Genomic DNA, 24348 nt, shown 5'->3' on the forward strand with positions numbered 1-24348 from the left:
GAGGGCCCCGGGGGATGAAAAGTTAACGAATTGCGCTGGTGAACAGCAGGACAGACAGGGCACCTCATCCTTCAGAGAAGGGGTAAGAGATGGACCCTTCTTAGACACCCCCCCCAGACTGCCGTTTCAGTTCAGTTCTTCATTACAACACTACAAGTCAAAGCCTTTGTTAATCCGGAACTCCAGGGTATCTTCCAGAGATTATCATCAGGACAGCAGAAACTGGCAAGGTTGTGCGCATATCCAAGCTCCACGTGCTCTAACCAAGGACAGCCCAGCATGGACACACGTCACACTTGTAGAAGATGTGAACAGCACAGCGCAGTGGCATTTTAGACAAGCAGTATGCTAGGGCTGCCTTGGATGTTCGTGCCTTTACCTACCGAGCTGTCATCCAGCCTTCTGCTGCAGGTGGCTGCTCCGAGAGCTGGGGCAGCGGCGTCCAGCCAGCTCTGTTGGTTCTTCAGCCACCCCAGAGAAACCAGAGATGATGATGGATTTCTACTAATCGAATGGATTATCAAGTCTGAAGAAGAGACATGTTTTTGGTAGCTATGGTCTCTCCTGTGTCCCTTATGACCATGGAGGCCCAGGATAAAGATCCTCAGTTTCTGGACTAAGTGAAAAAGCTACCTTGGTGTCAACCGTAATGCGGACTGTGATCTGTAAATTTATAGCCGCCTCTTCCTTAATGACAGTATAATTCCCCGCATCTTTCTCTCTGTTCCTGCACAGAGAAACCAGAGATGGACAAGGAGGCCTGGAGACAGCCGTATAGATCAGAAAAGAAGCAAAAAGGTATGATGATAACCACAGGAGCAAGGCACTAGCAACGTAATTTTAGGAGAACATCAAACCTCCCAGGGGACCACAGCTGAGCAAAGCCATCCTGCTTGCTCAGCTGAACATCAGTCCACCTATCCAACTCTTCATGCTAGCTGGAGACATTTTCTTGAGGGCTTCTTTTAAATCCATGAAAATGTGTCAAAGACAAAAAAGCAAAGAGAAGAGGTTTGGTCCCACGAGAAAGGCATGCTTTTCTGGGGGTTGAGTATGTCACTTAAAAGCGTGAACCACAAAGTTCCTAATGAATGCAATTCGAACATTCCAGCTACTGGGTCACAGAGGCCTGAAAGAGGTTGAGCTTTTCTTCTTCTAAGGGAAATGATATTTCAGTCACCCACCTCTCCCCTAGGAAACACCAGGAGCTGAGGAACGAGTTTGAAGAGACGAGGACAACCAGCAGTTGTTACAGGTATAAATAGCAGTGAGGTAGTGCCAAAGGATGATAAATGCAGACTATGAAAAAAAATAAAGCAAGCAGATAATGGTCAGCATTAAGGCTTTTAAAAAAGAAAGTGTTCCTAAAGACAGTTCCAAAAGAAAATCAATAGAAATTCAGACCTATTAATGTGTGATTATAATATCATCTAGAGTCTACAGTCTGCAAAGGTACTGTGTGATGCACCCAGACGCTGTGTCCTACACTTGTACTGACTTCAGGAATATTTCTCTGTTCCCTGTGACCTCATCTTGATCACAGGGAGGCACTGCAGCAATAAGCTCCCGTTCTGGGCCCTGACGCTACAGCAAGCCTTACGTCATTCGGGACTCTCTGGAAGAGGCTGCTGCTTCTTACACAATCCATAGGATTAGGGCTTCATGCTGTGCGGCAGTAAATGATAGATCTTACAATTAATACGCGCACCGGTGATCTTGTTCCCCGAGGTCTCTGGAAGCACTGAGTAACTGTGGTAATGAGGTTTCCTAACTCTACAGACTTTACATTTACAAATCATACATTCAACATCTTCACGTGAAATAACATCACATTGCAAACTTTGAAATAAAAGCAATATTTTTTTAACCACGGGATGCATATTTTTATTAAAATTGCAAAAATCCAGCCTCCCAGGTTTTGGTAGAAGCCTGCTAACGTGTACCCCTGTACTTGTTTTGTAAATTCAATCTGTGGGCACGACAACATTTGGTGACGTCTCTTTGAAACTGCGTTCTGCTAAGCCAAGGACCCATCTCTGCTTCTGTGGGTGCAGTCTTACAGACACAGCGCATCATTTTGCCTCAAGATCAGCATCTCCCAGCAGCGGGCTGACGCCGGCTGGGTGCATTTCTTCTTTTTTAAGTCCCCAGCGCTGGGAGCGGAGCCCGGCAGGGGGAGATCGCTCCATCCGAAAGGGGCCCGGCCACACACACACACACACACACAGAGACACAGACACACACGGAGCTGCCCCCAGCTCCCGGTCGATGCCCCCCTGCCGCCGGCAGCCCCCGGCCCGGCTCCTGCGGGCCCCGACCCCCGGGCAGTCCCCGGCCGCCTGCGGCACCGCAGCGCGCTGCTCCCGGGGCCGCCGCTCGCCCACCGCCGGCTCCATCCCGCGCCGAGCTTCTCCTTCCTCCCTCCTCTTCCTCCTTCTCCTCCTCCTCCTCCTCCTCCCGCCGCCGGGGCTAGCCAAGCACGGCGGGCTCCCAAAATAGCGGCGGCCGGACCGCGCATCACCGCGGTGAGCCCAAAGCAGGCGCTCAGCCCCCCCAAAACACACCCTCGTGCCCCCTGTATCCCCCATAGCCCCCCTCACAGCCCCCCACCCTCACCCCACACACCCCCCTACACCCCACACACCCTCTCACATCCCCCCCCCACCTCCCACACCCCCTCACAGCCCCCCATACCCCTCCACATCCACCCCACAACCCCGTACCCCCCCCCACGACCTCCCACATCCCCTCACCCCCTACACACCCCCACATCCCCTCCACGCCCACCTCACACCCCCCAATACCCCCCCACATCCCCTCCACGCCCCCCTCACACCCCCCCATGACCTCCCACACCCCCCCGTACCCCCTCATACCCCCCCACATCCCCCTAAACCCCCCTCACACCCCTCTCCCACCCCCCCACATCCCCTCGGACCCCCCTTTTCCCCCTCTCCCCCCCTTCCATCTCCGGGCAGCCCGGGCGGGGCTGCCGGGGGCAGGCCGGGCTGAGGCCGCCGAGCCATTGGCAGGCGGCGGCGGGGCGGGGGCGGGCCGGGGGCGGCAGCAGCAGCGGGCCGGGACCGGGAGCGGGGCCGGGGCTGGGAGCGGGGCCGGGCGCTGCGCTGCGCGGTGCGGAGCGGTGCGGAGCTGCGCGGTGCGGTGCGGGGCTGCGCGGGGCTGCAGCAGCAAGAGGCGGCGGCGGAGGCCCCCCCAAGCTCCGCGCCTCCCCGCCCGCCACCCCCCACCCCCCCTCCTCCCCTTCTCCAGGACGTCCCCATGGCCACCAAAATCGACAAGGAGGCGTGCAGGGAGGCGTACAACCTCGTCCGGGACGATGCCACCGAGGTGAACTGGTAGGTGCCCCCCCCCTTCCCCCCCCCCCCCCCCCCAGCCGCGGGCACCCCCTCGGTCTCCCGCAAAGGCAGCGGTGCTCCGCTGCTGCCCCGCTCCTCGTCCCCTGCCCCCGTGCCACCCCCTCCTCCCCTTCCCCTTTCCAAAGGCTTTTTTCTTGGAATATAGTATAGGCAGCCTTTACATTTCTTCTCCTTTCCCATCCCTCCAAGGGCTGACTTCTAAATATCTCCTTCCCCCCTTCTCCTAAATATCTCCTTTCCCCATCCCCAAAGGCTGACTTTTAAACATCTCCTTCCCCCCTTCTCTTTCCCCGCTCCCAAAGGGTGACATTCAAATACAACGGCTCCACGATCGTCCCCGGAGACCAAGGGGTAGACTATGAAACCTTCAAAAGGAAGTGCACAGGTAAGCTCCCTCTCACTGGCTTTGGCGTGAGTGGCGTTTCTCCCTGCCCAGGGCAAAGGGGAAAAGATGGGAGAAAACTTGGGGGAACTGCAATTTGTGCTGCTGCTGCCGCCCCGTGCCCTGTCCCGCACGGCCGGGTCTCCTGCCGTCACAGACAGCAACTCGCTCAAGTCCGTAGTCCAAGCAGTCCTTTGTCTCACCCCTAGCCCTAAGGTCCCCTGGGCTTTTTTTCCCCCCTTTCCACAATTTGCCGTTCCTTCCCAGCTATAAACAGGACCCGATGCTGGCTTAGCAAGGCTCCCATTGTTCGGCACTGCAGTTCGAGGGCACAGCCTCCTTCCGAAGAGCAGAAAAACGCTCCGTTTCTGGGGCTATAAAAACGCAGTCGCACAGAATATTCCGCAATAAAATCTTTCTGTAAACCCTGCACCTTGTGCTCAGGTAACCGCGGACAGAAGGTTGCTCAGATTTTTTAAGAACATGAAATGTGAGAGCGGGTAGTCAGAGGCTGGCTCGAACAATACAGCCCGGGAACAATCGCCGCCGTGCCTTGCACAACCGCACCAGTTGCGGCCCTCGCCTTAAACGTGGCAGCTGATTGTTTAACTGTCGGATGTGGGTGATTAACAGCAGCAACAAAGCCTGGGGAGAACGAAAATAAGAGGACAAATATTTAACTTCATCCGATCTTAACTTTTGATGTGTTTTATACAAAAGCATGCTTTGATTTCTCTCAGAGTAAGTTCTTGGGGGTGTTGTGTGGTTCTCCCTGTCTTGGCGGCTGTTTAACGATATCACAAAGTGGTACGAGATATAAAGCATTCGTAACTCATACTGCTCTATAGCTGACAAAGCCTGCCTCCCTCATCCAGCTACTCTACAGCCAAGTATTATGGTTAATCTGTAATTCTTGAGTTATGTATCGGCACTGTAAAGGAATGGTGTATTGAGCAATTCTCCCTTCTCAAGGTGTGGCGAGCCCCGGAGGCGCTGCAGTCAGAGCCCCACATCCGTGGAGATGCTGGTGCCTGTCCCAGTCGGTCTTTCCAGTCCTAGGGTTCAGCTGTGTTTTACTGAGTGGAGAGGAGGACTTCCAGTAACTTAACGAGGGCAGGGCTGGGCTGAGCAGTCAATAAATATCACAGGCGAAAAATACGTTGTAGTCTTCGGAAAGGAGTCACTAAATCAAAAGGGCTGAGACTGCTCTGCTCTGACATTTGCAGTGGGGTCTTGCCAGGATTAATACAGCCACTGGATTCTAGCCGTTCTTGGGACCTCAAAACCGAAAGTAATCCTCCTAGAGGTGACGTCAGAAGTGCTGATACCTGTATCCCAAAAACTCCTTCCCACCCAACTCTTCTGAGTGTGCAAACAGCAGTTACCCAGCATACAGGGAAACCTGGGGCTCTGCACTTCTGAAGTTCATGCCCACGTTATCTGAAGGGTTAGTAGTTTTCCTGGGAGGTCAGCAGCTTCAGCATCAGTGCCATGTTCTCTGTCTCTTCCTGTGGCTGGGGTAACTGAGCATCTCCACTCTCTCCAGACATCTGAGGCTTGCAGAGGAACCTTCCCTGTTTACTTTTTCTCCTTGTTTTTAAGGAGCACATCTCTTATTCTGTCTGAACTGATTTTTAATGTTTGGTCTGGAGCGGTACCCTCTTCAGGAGCAGTTCCTGTCCCTTCTGCAGCAGAGGGAATACTTCTGTCGAGTGGATAAGGAGCAGAGGACTTTGGCAGAGAGCAGTCACTGGTTGGGTTGGGTAGGATGCGTCTAACAGCTATTGAAGGCACATATTGCACTTTGGAATATGGCCAGTTTTGTTTTCTTGCCAACGCTTGCATGTGTCAAACCCTTATAAAATAGAATATTAAAGCAGACAGAGTTTAAAGAAACTTTTTTTTATATCAACAGAGGGGCAAGCTGACCCGAGTACTGAAGCATTTTTACAGCAAAAAAGGAAATTCCACATATTTTAGGCATAAGCATGGTAAGGGAAGAGTTAAATAAAGGGCATCATTGGGTAGAAGTAGTCTATTAGCCTTTGATGTGGAGCCAAGTCCCTCATAGCTGCTCGGTTCTCTTCCTTTGCCTCTTTCCTCATGCACCTGGCACGGGCTGCTCCTTGGCAGACCAGAGGCAAGAGGTTATTCTCAAACCTTCCTCTGGAGCCCGGCTGCTCAAGGTTGCTCAAGGCTTGGAGAAGCAGGGAAATTCAGGTACCAGGCTCCCGGCTGAGTGCCAGAAAGGATCTTCCCCCACCCACGAATTAAGGGCAGCAGTTGGGGAAGGAGGTGATGCGAATTTTGGTGCCTCCAATCGTGCAGCTGCCCTTCACCTGGACCACTAGACATGGTCAAAACCCAAGGCTCATGCCAGCAGTTGCAGCTTTGCTTCCCATCTGGAAGAAAGGTGCCAAATGCTACTATGAAGTAGAGCTGCTTGGAATATTTCTGCTGAAACAGGGTCAGTAAAAAGAGTAGGAAGAGATGTAAAGAGCTACTAAATATTATTCCTCCCTATTGCTACATCTCTTCCCTCCTGGTCCTATCTCATCTCCTTCTACATTTTGCTGGAGGGAACAAGGGCTGCTATCAATGCGAACAGCTTCAGAAAATATGATTAAAGGATTAAAAAAAAGAACCCCGCCATCAGAATAAACTTCCTTCCTTGTTTCGAATTCCTGTTTTGTGAAAAACACTGCCCTGAAAGCCACAGCGTGCTGCAGCTGCCTCTGGTAGAAGCTGAGCATAATTTGGTGGTTGAAGGCGAGAGCGCGAGCTGGAATGGAAAACCTCAGTGTGCAGAGCGGCACCAAGCCCCTCGGTCAGGGCTTGCTCTGCTCCACTCACTGCACCATCCATTTCGGTGCTGTTCTGAGTGGCAAACAGCTGTGTCCCCTGCTTTCTCTAATAAGCATTCTTATGAAAAGCACCTTTGGCGTGCTGTACATATTGCATCCCTCCGGGGCATTAAATTACAGAGCAGGCGGTGTCAGCGTGTGCTAATTCATGTGGCTCGGAGACCAAGCAGGGCTTTTGTACCAGTTGGGAAGGCATTTGCCTGTGGTGGATATCCGTCTTGTGCAGTGGCAGAGGCTGGGAAGGGCTGCAGGGGGCTGTTGGTCGCAGAGGTGTGTTTTCAGTTTTATTTCCCCCGTACATAACCCTTTTCATGCAGACCGTGGCCCAGCCCATTACCGATTCTGTAAACCTCCTCAGGGAGCAAGAGTGGTTGAGGACAAAGGGCGAAGTAAGGAATTGCTTGAAATTGCTTCTTTTAGTGGAAGTAGCAGTTCGAAAAGACCACGTTAGAAGCCAACTCCACGGACCTGCAGCAAGGCTCTGTGGGCTGCAGCCCAATGAGCACAGGACAGGTCGAGATGTGCAGCCACCGAGGCAGTGAGGTGCGTGCCCTGAGCTGGGCCATACCTGCTCTGTCCCGTGCAGGTTTCATTGCTCATCCTGCTCCGTTCCCAGGTGTGTGTTGCTCATCAGAACCACGTCACACATCCTGGGCTTGGGGCTTTTTCTTCCTAATCTTTTTGCCCAGCTTTATGTACGGGCAGAGAAGTTGAAGGAACTGCGTAATTAAACTATCATCCCTTCCTTATTCCATTGTTTGGGGACTGCGATTGCACATGATAAGGGAAGCATTTTCAGTGCCCTTCTGTTCAGGGTCCCGGGACTACACCTGTGCTGCAAGCACAGCCTGAACCCTGGACTTTGGCACATCAGTCACTGTCGTGCCAAGGGCTGTGCCCGGCCTCAACATGGCTGAGGTACTTGGGCTGGGAGGTTGCAGCACTACTTTCCCCTCAGGCAGCGGTCTTCTCTGCCCTCCAAAGGCCATCCCAGATGTGTGAACACCTCTCCTCCAGTCTTTTCCAAAATGAAGTCATCAGGTTGGTTTAAACCGCTGACGTAGTGAAGTCCTCGTTAGGAGATTAGGAGGAGGCCGCCGATGGCACTCCCCCTTGCAGCCCCGTGTAATGACCGCCCTGCGTGACTGCTCTGGCCTTTGTCTGACCCAGAGAGCCTGGAGACCATAAGTTGAGGACATTGACTGTGTCAGGGTCATTAAACACAGTGTAGACACCCCCTGTGTCTTCTGGCTAAGGACTGTTTTGGTTGGGCTTAACAGTGCAGATTACCTCTGCATTAAACAAGGGCTTAATTCAAGGCTTTTGATCCATTTGACTTCACGGTTACAGCTCTTGCCTCTGCGGATGGCCTGGCTCCAGACGGAGCTTTAATTTGGTGTTTGGTGGTACACGCCATGAGAACACTTTTAAGCAAAAAGCTGAGCTGGTGGATTTGAAGCCAGGAACACAGATAAGAGTTGAAGGTTATTGTACGGAAGGATGTTAAGGCTCTTGGGCTTTGTTGTTGTTTTCTAAGCCTCATAAGTGGGCTGGCGATGCTGTTGCTGAGAAGAGTACATTCGACTGAGATATAAGAGTAACTCAGCAGTCAAAAACATCCGCCTAAACTTTCGTGTGTATCAGTAATACCTGACTGCACTGGACAGCTGGGTTCAGTTTCCAGATTACAAAGCAGCAGAGCGCTGCATTGTCTCTGACTGTAGTTCATTTTATTTTATTTATTTATTTATTTATTTATTTATTTTCACGTGCACGCTGTCATGAAGTAGTAGAGAGGCTGGAAGACTGTTTTGACTGCTTCCTCCCCATGCCACGTGTGAACAGTTGATTTCTCAACGCATCTCTGACAAAAGAAATAATGAGCCTTCTATTTGGAAGGCCCCAGTCCAGATAAATAATTGCAGTGACAGCGTGAAACGGGATAGTTATTCATGCGCCTGAAAAGATCAGACCAAAAACACACAGTGCATTCAGCATGAGGAAGAGCTGAACATCTTTGGTCTGAAATAAATACCCTATAAAATCATTTCTGGTTGACATAAAATATTGGGAAGAAAACAGAAATAGAATGAGCTTCTAATATAAACACAAGGTCTCTGGGGCTCGTGACAATTGCCCAGTAAACCCAGGCCTGTATATAAAATTTAGGAGCTAAGACTTGAGAGACAGATCACCAAGATTACATTGGCACCTTAGGTTGTAGGAAAGATTTGTAAAAATGCGCAAGGCCATATAATGAGATAGGTGCTTATCTGTATTTGGCAGCATCTTAAGTTGCTAAAATGGGCTTTGTAAGTCAGTCTCCTACTGGGTTTGTTTTTCCTCCTTAATGTTCGCCTTGCCTGCTTTCCCTTAATGTCAATTTAAAGGAAGACCAGGGGCTGGTGGTGGCTGTGGGAAGTTGACACTGGCTTTGTCTGCAGCGTGTTCCTGCTCTGCTGCCCTCCCTGTGCTCTGTGCACATCGTGCCTCAGCAGGGTCAGCCTGCATGGCGCGTGTCTGCCAGCCAGCTCCTGGCCGCCAGCTGGGGCTGGGGATGTCCCTAGCAGTGAACGGGAGTTGGTTTCAGGGAGTATTCACATAAATTTTTGTGGGAGCAACTCATCGGGTCAGTTCTGTGCTCAAATAGCAGACAGGGAGATGGGTGGCTGCCCCAGCTACAGCCCCTGTGATGTTACGGTCCTGTGGTCAAACGTTACGTGTTTGTCCTAGATGACTTAATGAACACGTCTGCATGGTGCAAGGCAGTACTGCATCAGAGATGCACAGGCTTCCATACAGGGTCAGAGAAAGAAGAAATAACAGCGTGCTGAGAGGTAGGGATGGTTTGGTCTGTGCTTTTAGCCACGTGGCTGAAAGGGTGACTGAAGAGATGGAAAATTGGCAAATGAATCTAAAATGAATACAATTGAAACAAACGCAATAAATCCTTCATGAAAGCTGTCATACGCTATCAGTAATTCAGTGCTGGAGAGACCACAAAAGCAGACCTTGCTATGAGCTACCTTGCTGTATCCGACCTTGACTTAGCAGGCAGGTGATGCTGAGAGCAGTGGCCTTATCTTGGCACGTCTCTGGCTTGGTTGTTCACAGCCCAAACACAAAGAACCGTGAAAATTTGATGGTGTGTTTCTTTCTTGCAGCTAATTTCTTTTACTGATGAGTCAGTGCATTTTAATCCAGTGGGGAATTTTTTAGCACAGCTGAAACAAAGGGTTTGAGTGGATGAAAAAAATAAGAAATACCATCAAGGAAATCTCTGCAGCTCAGCATCAAGCTTTGTTGACAGCCACGGGCAGCTTAATCAGTATATTTGGGAAATTCTGCCTACTGATAAGGAAGAGGTTTGGAGAAAAATACTAAGTGATGTTCATTAAGGCATTCATTGTACTTTTCATTGTTTGTATAGCCCTATTGCCTTGCTGTACAATTCTTAAGGGAACAGTGATATTATTTAGGAGTTAAGGTTAATTTCTGCTGTTTGTAACTTGTGAGATCATCTCAAATAAAGCTGCTATTTCCCAGATCTATTAATAATATTCTTTAACTGCCTTTGGCTGCCCTGAAATCCATGGCTTAGTGACAAGGAAGGTTGTTGTATAGAGCGAGGTAGGATTTCCTCTTGCAGAGGAAATCTGCCGTCTCCCTATGATTTGTTAGACTCCCTCCCCACACCCAGCAAATTCCCAAAACCAGGGTAAGTGGTGGGTTTTCTTTGTGAAAAGGGGTGGGGGCGGGAGGAGGAATTGGAGGAGGAGCACCTTGGGGTTTCCCGCAGAGCTGACACTGATGGCATTGAGGACTTGCAGCACAGCGAGGTGATGTGGCAGGGCAGAGCTGATTAACTGTGAAAGAGGAAACCTGGTAGTGTAAAAGAACTGGCGTTTTGATCCCGCTATCGCTCTGAACAAGCTTTGGACTCATTCTGAAACCCCTACAGGTAGATCTTCCCCAGGTAGATTCTGCCAAAGACAGTGACTCAGCCCCGTATCTAACCTTCAGTTGCTCATTAAACTTAGCGGGACTTCACGTGATGAGGTAAGAGTTGCTCAGTCACCGGGCAGTAGGTGATCTAATGGGCAAAAGCCCATGGGAATTGCTGGGCTTGGCTCTCAGAGCTGCTGTAGATCCGGCTGCTTTCAGGCAGGACGGGAAAACACTCAAACTGTTCTGCTAGGAAGAGAAACCTGCTGCTTCCAGCAATCTGCGGGCTCACCTCAAATTAAAGTTCATGCTGGCAGATAAATTCTTTCAACCTCCTTTATGTGTTGAGTTGAGAAAACACTGTAGAAAAGCTTGAATTCTTCACATTCATTATATTTTTGCATTATTTTTACTATAAAGGCCGATCCTCCAAAGCAGTCCTCAGAATTCGTTATAGTCTTTGGTAGAAGGAGCACGGATCAAGACCCTACACACTCGAGGTGGAAGGTGATCAGTCCACGAGAAGGGCTGTGACACGCTTACAGCGTTGTAGGGGCCAGGACTTGATGACCTTAAAGTGCCTTCTAGCACTGGGTTCCCATAGGAACCCCAGTACAATTCTTAGCAAAACGTGGCCTCCTTTAGCATCAGATCTGGGAAAGCAAGGTTTTTTCCACAGAACTGTTAATAGTAACGTTTGGGGATTTACTGTCTCTCTTCACCTTGGTATTTCCTGGCTGTCGGTTCATTTGTTGTTCTAATCAATCTTAGCAAGAGGATTTACTGTCAGGAATGGGAGCCTCACCATAGGTTTCTTCTACTTGCCAGTAATAGGGTACGAGCAAGAAGTTTTGTTTGCCTGCACTGTCGATACACGTGGCTCTTATTCTCCTTCAGAATATCCATGTGGATTTTTATCTTTTGAATATCTCTTTGTTTCAAATCTGAAATCTTTAGAGCAGTTTGTTTTGAACACTCTCACAGGCTCACAGACCCCTACTTACGTTTTCCAGTTTTCCCCAGTAGTCCTCTGTCAGTGGCAAAAAATATCTAGAGAGCAAAATAGGAAGAACATAGGTGGTTTGTTTTATTTTTAAACATTAAATCTTGACATCTTTCATTAAAGGAAGTTGTCTTTACTGACTCTTTGGCAAAACACAGTGTTTAAGAATCTCAGAGATCTATGAGCTTTTAAAGAACATTTCCTTTTTTTTTCTTTTTCTTTTTTTTTTGCGTATTGATTTCTAGCAGCATATTTTCTAGGGATGCACAATTTAGAGCTGCTTTTCCTCATTCCCTGGAGCTCCTGGGGCTGGAAGGAAGGGGATGGACCCAAGGAAGGGGATATTGGCAGACGTTACTACACCTGGAGACTGTGTTCTCACCCAGCAGTAGTCAAGACAGCGAGGAACTAGGAAACATGTTGAACTGGTCACAACAAGCGTAACCAGAATTAATATGATTCTTTTCAATCAGCAAGCTTGCTCGTCTATTTTGAGTCATCTCATTTCATTAAAAAGGTCTTGAGCGACCTATAACAGATGAGGTGGCTATGATTAGGTATATTCGACGATTGCACAACTGTCCATCTGTTCTGCTGTTTTTGCACAATCCTGGTTGAAGGCTCCACCATCCTGCATGCCACCGGGGCTGGGGGTCTCAGAGGATGGTATCACACGATTTCCGAGTGCCAGTGATCATGAAGGCGTCCAACTGCCTCGGGTGATGAGTCACCCTGCAGTGAAAGAACAAACTCTCTGAGACAAGGAGTTTACAAGGTTTTTACACATACGGCCAGACTAAATAACCCTAGTCTGGCCTGATATAGCAGAAACCAGCTGTGAAGCAAAGATCAGAACAGTTTTAAAATCCAAGGTCTTTCTCTACAGGGCTTAGGAAGGAGTAGAAAAGCACATTTGGGGGTCAGTTGCAGATTTTCTTTAGCTTCTTCTTCTCTCCTCCTCTCCTTCATGTAAGCTCATACTACAAGTGAGGCAGAAATGTTGCTGAAGGGAAGTCAGGCAAAGGGTCAGATCTGCACCACAACCAGTTTCTGGGTATATTTTACAAAATGTGATCCTAATCCTGCTATCTGGTAAGAGGGAGGCTGGGAAATCACTTTATTCCCTTCTTGACCAGTGACCTGCATGCAGATCGGTGATTTGGCTGAATGCATAACTTGGGTTAATTCTGGGCTGAATGTGTAACTGGGGTTAGCTCTGTGCTCTTAAACTGCCTGTTGACTGTATTTGAGCCATTTCCAGACTTTCTAGCAGTGCAGTAGTGTGGCATGGGCCTGCTGGCAGAACCAGCTTCCTCCCAGTCCCTCAGAGCACCCCAGGAAGACCTAACACGAGCAAAGTGTACCTTGCCAGCAAAGGACAATTAAGCAGAGCCTCTGTATTGCCCTGTTAGTCTAAAATAATGCTGTCGTAACGAAGTATCAGTGCCTTGACTTGGTCTTTAATTTGGGATCAATAGTCTTACCCCAGAGAATGGTGTGGCAGGGATGTTTCTGTTGTTAATCACTTCACTCCTCTTGCTCTGTCCCTCCAGATGACGTTCGATTGTTTGGCTTTGTCCGATTCACCACTGGCGATGCCATGAGCAAGCGAGTCAAGTTTGCCCTCATCACTTGGATTGGAGAGGATGTCAGTGGCCTGCAGAGAGCCAAAACTGGGACCGACAAGACTCTGGTCAAAGAAGTAGTACAGGTAACCGTTTCCTTCTGCTTCTAAACACCAGTTGTTCTCATTGCTTTTAGCTCTACGAACATCAGCAGAAGGTGAGAGAGGGAGAAGGATTGGATCATCCTTCATCTTAGTGGTTAATCCTTTAAAAAGAAGACAGTTTCCTAGGGCCTGTCTTCTTACTAGGAAGACTTAATATCTGCCTTTTGAGCACTCAGACATAAAGAAGCACCTTTGAGCTTAAGGCTGCCTTCACTATTTCATGAGGAGGGAATATGAACTCCACTCCATGTCACCATTAAGATGTTTCCAATCTGCTTCCTCGATATGAAAATAATATAACATTGAGTGGTAGGGAACAAGGCACTATTAAGTTAAGCAAGTAAAATTAAACAGAAGAATCCACGCCCATGTGTGAACTTTTCTCTTGATGCCTTTCATCTCTGCACAATGTATTCATGGAGAAAATCAACTGGAGTCTGAAGTCCTTATCAGTACCAATTAACTAACAGCTTTTAATAGCTAACTAGATTTGAATACTCTTCTGTTTGGCCTTGGGCGTATCAGCGAAAAAGAGAAATGTGCTTAGTGCACACCTTGGAAGAGTTTCACCCAAATTTGTCTGTCCCGAGCATATCATTTAACTCCGCTGAGGCCTCCCAGGGCTCGCTGAGCTGTGCTCGCTCTGTCGGGCTCCAAGCTCGGTCAAAGCAAGGGAAAACAAACAACTGCCACGAGAGACATGAATTGTGGAAGGGTACGAAGAACTGCTGAAAAGACAGAGAAGATGCTAATGTTTAACATGTTTACTCTGGAGATGTTTTTAAAGCAAGGTCTTTCTTGCTGCACTGGGAATCTTCCAATAGGACAATATGGAGGATGAGAATGAAGCCCCCCCCCCCCCCCCCCCGGTAGTTTGTATGATACAGAAGATATTTTAGGTAGAAAGCATAAAGAATATAACAAAGTCTTTCAAAATGACAACTATGCTGAGGGGGCCATTCTGAACAGAGACTTCCATGATGATACCTGAGAGACAGGAAAGCAAGTCTCTGTTCATGTGAGGCAGATGAAACTGTGTTATTGCAACTGGGGATGAAATTATAGGGTACTAATGAATGACTCACATAAGAGTCACTAAGACCAAGATTTTTTAAAATATGTTTAGACAGTTTATTCCTGTGGAGCTGAATAGCATTCCCAACTGCTGTTTTAAGATCTGTCTCTTAGGTCTGCTACATATTATTTGCAATTCCACTTGTTTCATATTTGATTAGTAGCCTGTGCGAGTTAATAATCCCGCGGAACACTAACCATTCCTGGCTGTTACTTAAAAGCTTTCATATTCCAATTAATCTAAACTAAAATATAAAAACAACACAACGTGGTTTTACACTTTTATTCAGCAACCATGTCTATGACCCATTCCAAAGTGTTTCTGAATGTAAGATCAACAGTAATCTCCCCTCCATTGGAAAGTTTCTTTGTTATAGAGAAATTGAAGCTATTTATACAGATGTCTTTGTGAGCATCTTACAAGACCATGAAAGAACACAGCATGTCCTGTTTGGATATTGTTGGATAGCCATGCAGAAACTCCACAGATCAGCCTGTAGAGCCAGTTCTACTTTGAAGACATTTTTAATTCATTTTTTATCACTGTGGAGACATGTAGCAGGACAAACATACTATTGCCGAGATGCTGTGGACAAAGAGAGGCTAGATAGTAACTTGTATTTCTTTGGCAGTCTTTTCATGCAAATTAAGTTAGTGGCTGGCTGTTTTAAAAGCAATGTAAAGGGGAAAAAGGATGTATGACATAATCCTAGTACATAGTGACTGAGATAGCTATCCATCCATGCAGCTGAACCCTTGGAGTGGGATAAAAGTAGTACTATTGTCTTTTTTCTAATGCATGTGACCTTGCAGGTAGTCAAAATAAAGGAAGACAGGAAAGACCAATTGCAGTTTAGTTGAGGGAATTTATCCCAGAGCTATTTCTCTCTTACTAGTTCTCTTGACCTTCATCTTCCAAAGTATATTTCCAGTCACCCTTGTTCCTGATTTTTACAGGGATTATTTGAGATGTGGGTTATACAAAGAAAAACAGTTTGTTTTCTCTAATGGTACAAATTTGTCTCAGTGCTTGTTCATCTTTTGGAATAAGCAGTACCCTAAAGTGAGATTTGTGTTTGTTTTTAAACCTTGAAGAGAAACTAGATTTTGCATACAATTTGGTTCTCTGCAGTTTCAGTTTTGTGCATGACCCATAGGTGCACTTACTCTGTGCAACATGGCTGTCCTTCAAAGGAAGTGTGGCACAAGGAGACTTTTTTATACAGCAGGTAACAGCTTTGATTTTCGTGATCTGTAGAAGAGACTGCTTGGGATTACAGAACAACAGCTCTTCAGACTGAGATGCCTTCCGTGAAACTTGAAGGATGCTCGCTATCTTGTAATATTTGCAAAATCCAACTGCGGCTCCTTATACAAGACCAAAGCTCCCCTGTGAGAGGAGATCTGCTTTGTATTCTCTGATACGTTGTAGACGCATTGATGAGCTACGGTTGAGCTCTGCTGAAACCTGAACAAATGCCAACAAACATTGTTCTTCGACCGAGACACTCAAAGTGAAAGAATATTCAGCCTGAATACTGCCTAGCAAGCAAAACCCACCATGTTGTATCTGTACAATAAAGTGTTCACACGTGGTGATTATTAAAGGTCCCCCAGAAGCACCTGCCGTAAGGAAAACATAAGGGGTATTAACTGTTGAAGAGTAGATTATGGGCTTTTGAACGAAAGGATGGAATGTTATAAAGCAAGGAGAAGGATTGGGTTGCCCTTGCTTTTGTATTTGTCCCTTGGAAGGGGGATGCTGGGAAATGTATGGGGAGGTGGCTGGGAAGCAATGCAGCTAGTCATCGGAGGAGGGGGACAGCAAATCTCTCAGGAAGAAAGGACAATTGATTTTTAGCTGCAATAACTGTAAAATTATAGGGACACATCTCATCTGGTACAGTTCCCCTGATCTGTACTAGTTGAGAATCAGGTCTTCTTGCTTATTTGGGACTATCCTTATTACCTCTTTAATGTTGTTGGAAAGTGGGTTATTCATTTACTGCATTTATTTTGGATTGCAGAAAAAAAAATATGCATTTTGCATTTAAGGAACCTCCAGTAACATTTTTCACAGCTTTTTATTTTCCATCCTTTCCCCTTCACCTCAGCTGGAAGTCTTGGGTCAAGCCTGAGACTTGGCCCAAGTAGTTCAGCTGAGAGCAGGTTGAAAGTAAGGGCAGGATGGAGAACAAGTATTTATAACTTCCTAAGGGTATAGCTAGGTAATGATGTGTGGAGGCTTTCCTGTGTAAGTGGAACCAAGGAGTAAGGGGATGCAGTACCTTTTCTCCACTGAGTTTCTGCCTAGGCCAAGTACAGGCCTAGGGCTGGGGGCAGAAGCATACAACATCCCATGCTTTGCAGACCATGGTTTAAGATGTTTGGGAGGTCATTGCTGGGGTACAGTCTAAACCTAGATCTAAAATGGTCTACACTTACAGCTGAGGAACCTATTTTATGAAACAGTACGTCAAGGATGACTTAAACTAAAAGGCTTCATCAGTTTTGCCATTGGCAGTAGCAGGTCCTGTCTTGCGCACGGGGGTGAACTGGTGGATGCTTGCAGTAAACCACACGTGCAGCCGACCCCACAGCCCTTGTGCCCTCTGCACAGCTGCAGTTTGATCACCGTGAGCCACTCACTGTCATGCCAAAGCCCTACGCAGCTGCCAGTAGATACCAGCTGAAAAGAAAGGTTTGGGGCATATTTTTCACCTGACTGTAAAAGAGATCATCCAAAGCTGGTCTTAAACTCCTCTTTTGTGCCCCTGGCAGTAAACATGGCTCTGCCTTTTGCCTTCTTTGTACGCACAAGCTGTGGTTCATTCAGCATTAGTACAAATCTATCCAGGAGACTCTCTCAGCTCTGAGGGCTGTTGTTTTGCCCTCCTTTATCCCAGAGACCCAGGAGACACAGATAAGTCAGCCCGAGCCCAGAAACCGAGGCTGTTGTAAGCTGCTCAGTGTGGTTATCAACAGCCGGTGGCGTGAGGTTCAATTCAGCCATAAAAATTCCTGCAAGGTCCAACCTGGCAGCTGTGGGGTTTAAGTACAGCAGACGCCTGACAGCAAGCAGCCCCATTCGCTTTGAGGAGAGGCAGGGTGACGAGGTTACGGTGCTTTTCTTTGAGGAAGGACAAACCCAGGCACCGTGGTTTGGGACTGGGAGAGGCAATCAGTGCTACCAGGGTCTGTCGTTGATGTAAATGCTGAAGAACTGGAAGCAGGACTTTGTTTCCCTCTGAGTGTTGCTTCCCCTCTGAGAACTCATTTCCCTTCATGACAGCATTTCCTACCAGGAGACTTTAACCCTTCATTAGGCTGTGTAGAGGAATTCAGGGGAATTCAGTTCTTGATGGACTGAATTCCCCTGCAGAGCTGTCTCAGCAAAGGAACTGACCAACCTTTGCCCATTTGTCTTATTTTCCATGAATTTTGGCTCTTCTCTGTTTTCTTCAGCACTCCTGCCCCCACAGAATCATGCGCTCTGTTATTTGCCAAATCTTATTCAGGGTAAAACAGCTCCGTTACTGTAGGCAAATATTTGTGGCATTTTATTCATTATTATTTTTCGTGAGGAATTTGCCTGACTTTAGTGATGTCAACGAGTTTACTGAGTTCGTGCTTTGGAGCTTGTTGTCAGATCTTTTTGTTTGTCTTTCTCTTTCCCCTTGGATTCCACGCTGCACTGATGCTGCTCCTTCATGAGGACCAATTTATGGGATTACTGTCCCTGGTCTTTGGGCAGATACAACATATATAACTCTGTGTATGTACACTGAGTTTCTCATGTTAGTACAGTGACCCAAACAGAAAGTGGTTTCATAGCTTTGTCAGAGGCAGTCAGAAAATCAAACTCGTGTGTTACTGGTTTCAAGACAGCCTTTCTCAGGACAATGAGTGAGATTCTGCTGGGAAGGCAAACACAGTTGTACTTTTTGACAGTTTTTCCTATTCTGGTTTACTGTAATGACCATACCAAATGGATATTGATTTAAGAACTCCTATTCCTAGTCGAGCGAAGGCGGTAACTTTATAAGTAATTTCTTTCGGCCAGGATAAGCAGCCTCCCATCACCCCACATCTGAAACACAGCCCTGTGACTTTCCCAGTGGGATGGAGCAAGATAGGAAGAATTTGCAGATCAGCTGAAATGCAGCTCCCATTCCTGTGAGATGTGTTTGCCAGAGGTTAGGGCTGGCTTCTCCCAGTGGCTGGAACTGGTGCGTGTAAAAATTGGCAGGGAGTAAAGTGGAAGAGAGGAGTTTTACTTAGACTCTGACAGCTGATTGCAGCTTAGGTGCAGCCAGAGTGGAGTAGAGGGCAGTGATGCTGTATTGCTGCAGGCACTTGTCACTTTGTAGCTCTCCTTGCACTCAGGGAAGCCCTGCTAAGAACATACCTTTGCTGCAGCCAGAGCACGTGTCCTTTCTTCCCCATGACCCCAGCTCTAGGATTCACACCATGCTGGAAAAGAAAAATGGGAGATGTCATCTTGTATTCAGTGGATGGGAGTGGGGACCTTAAGCACAGTGGATCTGAGGATTTTGAACATCAGTGGAGGCCCCTGCAAGGCCTAGTATAAATAAAAACAGCAAGAAGCTGCTCGACTGCCTGGCCCCACCCCTACTGCTAAAAACCCATGTGTCCATAGACGATATAAGGATTTTCCTTCTGGCTTCAGGCCTGCACATGCTGGGATTTATAAGGGCCTCTGTAGATCTTTTTGGTACAGTATCTGCACCAGGCAGATTTTCCCTTGGCCAGCTCAGGGAAATTTTATGGCCCCATATGCTAGACATTCAGAGCCTGGAATAGGCAGAAAATCTACTCCACCCTTTTCTTTTCCTCCATAAAGTTGTCTGGAAGAGAAAGGCTGCACAAATTTCATGCCTCCCAGGGAGAGATGCGGGCTCTGTTTTTGTGACCTGGCCTGCGTGGTTGGAGCCCTTTGTCTCCATAGTGTCAGATGGGGGCTGACACAGAGGACAGGATTACAAAATTGTGACCCTCTGCTACTCAGGCACAGGGTGAAGCGTGTGCTAGATAGGTGTATTGAAGAGCCATGTGTAAACCTTACTTTTTACTTCGCATTCAATGATTGAAGAGGCAAAGCAAAGACTCTGGTTACTGTTGTGTGATAAATGGGAGTGATAAATGGCATCATTGTTTTTGTTATCTGTAGGCCGCTGGTGGCTCTGCTATGAATACAAAGGGCAGAATTCACTTGCAGGGCTTGCAGTGGTTGTAAAAAGCTTGGGGGTTGGGGGAGGAGAATAGAAAAGGAAGTGGAGGAGGTAAAATGAAGATGCTTGTCAGCAAAGTAAGGGCTCAAGCATCAGTTATGCACCATGCCTTAGGCAGCTGTAAGAGTTCTGCAGTTCACTTGAAAGGCACTAGATAATGCTGTGTGTGAGAGAAGAGGAACCGGGGACTTTCCCCACCCCAAAAAGAAAGAGGCTCTTAAGGGCATAAGGAAAATCCGGTGGTAGAGCAGAAATCCGACTGAAGTCGGATGCCTGTTGGCATTGCTGCTAGCCACTCGAAGCGCCGATCTTGCCTGGTGCTTTGCAGGAGCCGGCTCACTATGATCAGTTATTTATAATTGCAGATGACAGTCATGCCGAATAAGGACCATAGCCTGCTTTAGCTAACATCAGACCCAATTCAATCAGCTGGGAGTAGTTTTATATTCTGGCAGTTTCATCAGGGACAAAAAAAAAAGAGTGAACTCTGTATAAGATGGTCCTTGACTGCAAAGTGCTGCTGTTGATCACAAGCGTTTGATCCCCTGATCTGAGAGCCACAGTCTCTCCTGCCTTGCTGCTCTGATGGCACAGGAGGCAGAAGGTGCTTTCAGCTGTCTCTAAAACACTTATATGCCTCCCTTCATCTTATGATTTGTGCCCTGGAGAAGTCTTCACAAAGCTCAACCCCAGAGAGCTTGGACAGTTCAGAGCAATGAAGGAGCTATGGCTGAGGAAAGGTCAAGCAGGACACTGCAATCAGGAGTGCCAGGCAGCAAACTCACCCAAAGCACCTTCTGTCCTTGGGGCCAGGCTTAATGAGACATCGTGGTGGGTGAGAACCAGTGCAAAGAACCAAAGAAGCCCCCAACAGCACCTGCCAACAGAAAGGAATAAACTGGAGTTATTTATGGCAGTGACCCAGATTGCTCGCCGAGGGTACAAATCTGGCCCGAGGGGTGGCCCGGTCAGCTAAGAGGATATTTACGAGTGGCTGGGAACATAACCCATCTGGTCAACTGCGAGGGGGAAATTGTTCAGACTTTGCAAGGTGTCTCGGGGCTATCGACATGAAATAGTGGCTGCTGCCCCCAGATCATCACCCAGGAATCATCTGGATAGCTGTCTAGTTGAGAAGACATTTGAGTAATTGTAATTACTTTGTGGCACATGTAATTTAGTTCCCCTCTATTAATATGTGAGTGGACTTGCGGTTTTAATTTCAGAAGCAGCTTGATTCTGCAGACTGGGCATTGAAGGAAACCCTCCCTGCATTTACAAAATACACACATTTTTCATGGAATCCCTCTCAGAAATGATTTATGGGCCTGACCCAATTGTCACTGACCCAAGTCAGAGACTAGCACTGAAGCCACATAGCTCCAAATAATCTGTGTTCCCTGTGCTGTGAAAGTTTTCTTAAACTTGTTAGTACATAGAGAAGAAATTGAAAAGGCTCAGCTCAAAAATCCTGGGGCACCATACCTCGGTGAGCATCACATAGGTGGCAGTCATTGGTTCAGCCTCAGCAAGAGCTGAGCTTTGCAAAGATCTCACACAGGAGAGCTGGAAATAGGAGACACGCTCCAGACTTGTGACCAAATTTGATGTTTTCGGGGTTTGCCTATATTTCCTATATATATATATATTATTTCTTTTTTTCTGAGGAAATAATTTCTTTCCCATCTTCCCGGAGCTCTGCTATGACATGGAGGAGTGCCTGTAACGTCTGTCTGCCCTCACACCAGCAAAGCCGAACACAGATGAAAGCAGAACAGACAAGGCTCCTCCTGGCTGCTATAAGCTTTTTTTTTTTTTCTTCCTCCCCCGGAGCAACTCTTCAGTAGTGAGGATTTCCTGCAGTGTGAAACAGGATCAGCTGCAGCCTGGGAGACTGGTGGGGGGGAGGGAGCTGTTTTGCTCCCCCTTCCATTTCTTCCACCGCATGAAAGAGGTGCTGAGGCTCTTTCAAGCTGAATCCTTCCCCACCCCCTCCTTTACCCAACTGTGATCCCAAACCGAGACCCTTGAGACGCTGCCAAATAAAGAGCTCTCCCATGGCTCGGAGTCTGAAACCAATTAGAAATCCCTACTCCGCGTTTGCGCTGGGGCTGTTCCAGCGCTGGGGAGACCTGGACAAGACGATGGCATCTCCCAGCGCATCGCCTCCTTCTGCCAGGCAACCTGCGCCACCCTTTGGGGCTCTCCCTGCCCGGGGAGCCCGGTGCTGCTGCTTCCCTGAGATGCTGCAGCAGGGCAGCAGGGATTTCCCTTCGTTTTGTCATCAGTTGTTCGTCCCTGGCCATGCAGAGTGCGATGGGTGCTCGCGTTTTTCGTGCTGTGTGCGGGGGGAAGGGAAAGACGCATGAAATGTTTTCAGTTGTGGTTAGGAAGTGAAGGAAAATGCTAAAGCAAGAAGCAAACGTGCACGTTTGCTTAAATGACTGTGCACACGCATGCATGGCACCCTTGCTGTGAGGTGGGAGGGACGTGAAGGAACGAACCCTTGACCGCAGTGACACCGTGGTGACAAGTGCCCTAAAGGCTCCGCGCGGTCCCATTCACAGCGGTCTGTTCCAAGAAAGGTTTTCTCTGTGCCCAACCTCACATTACAGCATGCTGCCTAGGGCTTGCCCAGCTCACATCAGTTGCAAAGAGCCTTCAAAGAGCTAGATAGCGGCCCTGCAGTACACGAGTGTACTGATAAATGTGTCCTTAAAGGTCACTTTGGATCATTAGACCACAGAGCGTTCCGAAGCCCATTAGCAGAGCCTGTCTAGTGCAGCATCGCGGTTTTGGCCATGATGTGAATTAGATAGTTCAAAGGAAGGGTCAGTAAATCTGCTGAAGTAGATGTATTTGCTCCTGGTACTGTCTGCATCTTGCTCTGTCTTTAATCAAAGCATCCTCCCACCAGCCTGTGGGGCACACTACTGCAGTGTACTGTAGCACTGGCTTTTTTTAGAAGGGCCGCTAAGAAGGACAGGGGCACCAACAGGATCAGTGACTTGCCCACAACCGTACTGAAGGTCTGTGGCTGCTAGAAGGTCCACAGTTTTGAGCTTTTTAATTTCCATACTACTTAGGAAACTTGACATAGCCCAGCCTGGGCATTTATCGCTAGGAATTGCTGTTGCATAGGGCAGGATTAGGCCTTGCAGATGGTGACTGTAGTAGTAGACATGAAATTTCTCCAGGATAAGTCCTCTTTATACGAGTACTTGGACAACTATCCTCTTTTTAAACAGTCTTTTTCTTTATCTCTTGCAGAACTTTGCCAAAGAATTTGTGATCAGTGACCACAAAGAGCTGGATGAGGATTACATCAAGAACGAGCTGAAGAAAGCAGGGGGGGCAAATTATGATGCACAGACTGAGTAAATGCAGGAACCTCCTGGCACCATCACCTGGATCTCGAAGGGAGAGGGAAGGCACAACAAACTAACACAACTGAGAGATGAGGCAACTGAAATCCCCAGCTTTCTGTGTGTGCACCTAAGAACTCCCTTTCTTTGCATACAGCGGACTTCTGTTTTCCATTCCATCTCATGAAACATCCCTCTCTGGGGTTCTGATTTTCCCCCCATTTTTTTTACTCATAACTCTGTCCATGTTCTCGCATCTGTGGAATTTAGGTTTCACTCTGCTTTGGTCCATATTCAGCACTGTGTTTGTAGCAGCTTGCCATTGTGTCCTTCTTCGTCTGCATGCATGTGTGTGTGTTTAGTTGGGCTCAACCTGGTCTCTGAGGGGAGAAAGTTTTGGGGAAGTTGTGAACATCCATTATTTTCTTTTTGTTTTAATTTGTTCTCACTGATATTTTGGAGAAGAATATTTTTTGCTGATCTAGGCTCAGATCAACTTGAATTGAGTGCACTCCAACTTTGATTAAATTGTCTAAGCTTAAATGTCCAGCTCAGATGTTACCTAGCAGCTTAAAACACAAAGTGAACAAACAAAAATCATCTCTTAATAAATGGGAATAAATTTGCCTTAAACATTGCTTGACAGTTGCTACGCTATGTGCTGCATCTCTACCCCTCCCTCTTTAAAATAAGATCCAACATGATCTGAATGTGAGGGTTTTGTTGTTTTTTTGGAGGTGTCACGGCACAGTAAACTGGGGGGCTTAGAAATGTCTGGACATTTGTTCACTATTTTGTGTACATCGGTCTCTGGGTTTGTATTTGACTTTCCTAATGCTGGGGCTCAGGAGGTGAAACTGAAACGCATAGATTTCCTTTTTAAATGTCTGCAAGAATAGCAGCAGCTGAATCCTAGCAGCCTTCTCTGCCCATGACCCCCATTTTTGCAGTTAAAACACAACGTCTTCGTTATTTGGGGCCTTCAGGTAGTGAACCACCCTGCAGCTGTGACCGAGGGACGGAGCAGGGCAGCTCTGTCCCAGTCGGGATGAAAATTCAACAGCAGAGGCTCAGAGAGAACCTGGGCACAGTTTGTTCGGTACCAAACTGTTTGTTTGGGGGGCTTCTTTTATTCCATCAAAGGTAATTGTCCCCTGAACTAAGCATAGGGGGAAAACTGTGTTGTACTGAGGCTTGGAAGTCAGCGCTATAAACCCATTACAGAAATAAATGTTTTTCAAGAACGGTTCTCAGAGACTCTGTTGTTCTTTTACCTTCCCTGCAACAACAAGGCTATATTTAGGAGGTCTGTTAATCCTCGGTGTAAGGCTCTGAGCTCTTGCAATCTTGGTGCTAT

At 47.6% G+C, this 24348-nt stretch overlaps 1 protein-coding gene across 2 annotated transcripts; it reads left to right on the top strand.

Moving 5' to 3' along the window:
* Positions 1-2510: 2510 nt before the first annotated feature.
* COTL1 (coactosin like F-actin binding protein 1) lies at positions 2511-24240 on the top strand. 2 transcript variants are annotated; one of them, XM_050713139.1, is made up of 5 exons: positions 2511-2525; positions 3271-3356; positions 3680-3762; positions 13125-13282; positions 22897-24240. In XM_050713139.1, exons 2-5 carry the CDS (start codon positions 3280-3282, stop codon positions 23005-23007), a joined length of 429 nt encoding a protein of 142 aa, XP_050569096.1. In that variant the 5' UTR covers positions 2511-2525; positions 3271-3279; the 3' UTR covers positions 23008-24240. The 2 variants fall into 2 exon arrangements, with proteins under 2 accessions (XP_050569096.1, XP_050569097.1); XM_050713140.1 differs by lacking the exon at positions 2511-2525 and adding an exon at positions 3116-3132.
* Positions 24241-24348: the final 108 nt, after the last annotated feature.

This window comes from Cygnus atratus, chromosome 12 (assembly GCF_013377495.2).
Source record: "Cygnus atratus isolate AKBS03 ecotype Queensland, Australia chromosome 12, CAtr_DNAZoo_HiC_assembly, whole genome shotgun sequence".
NCBI lineage: Eukaryota > Metazoa > Chordata > Aves > Anseriformes > Anatidae > Cygnus > Cygnus atratus.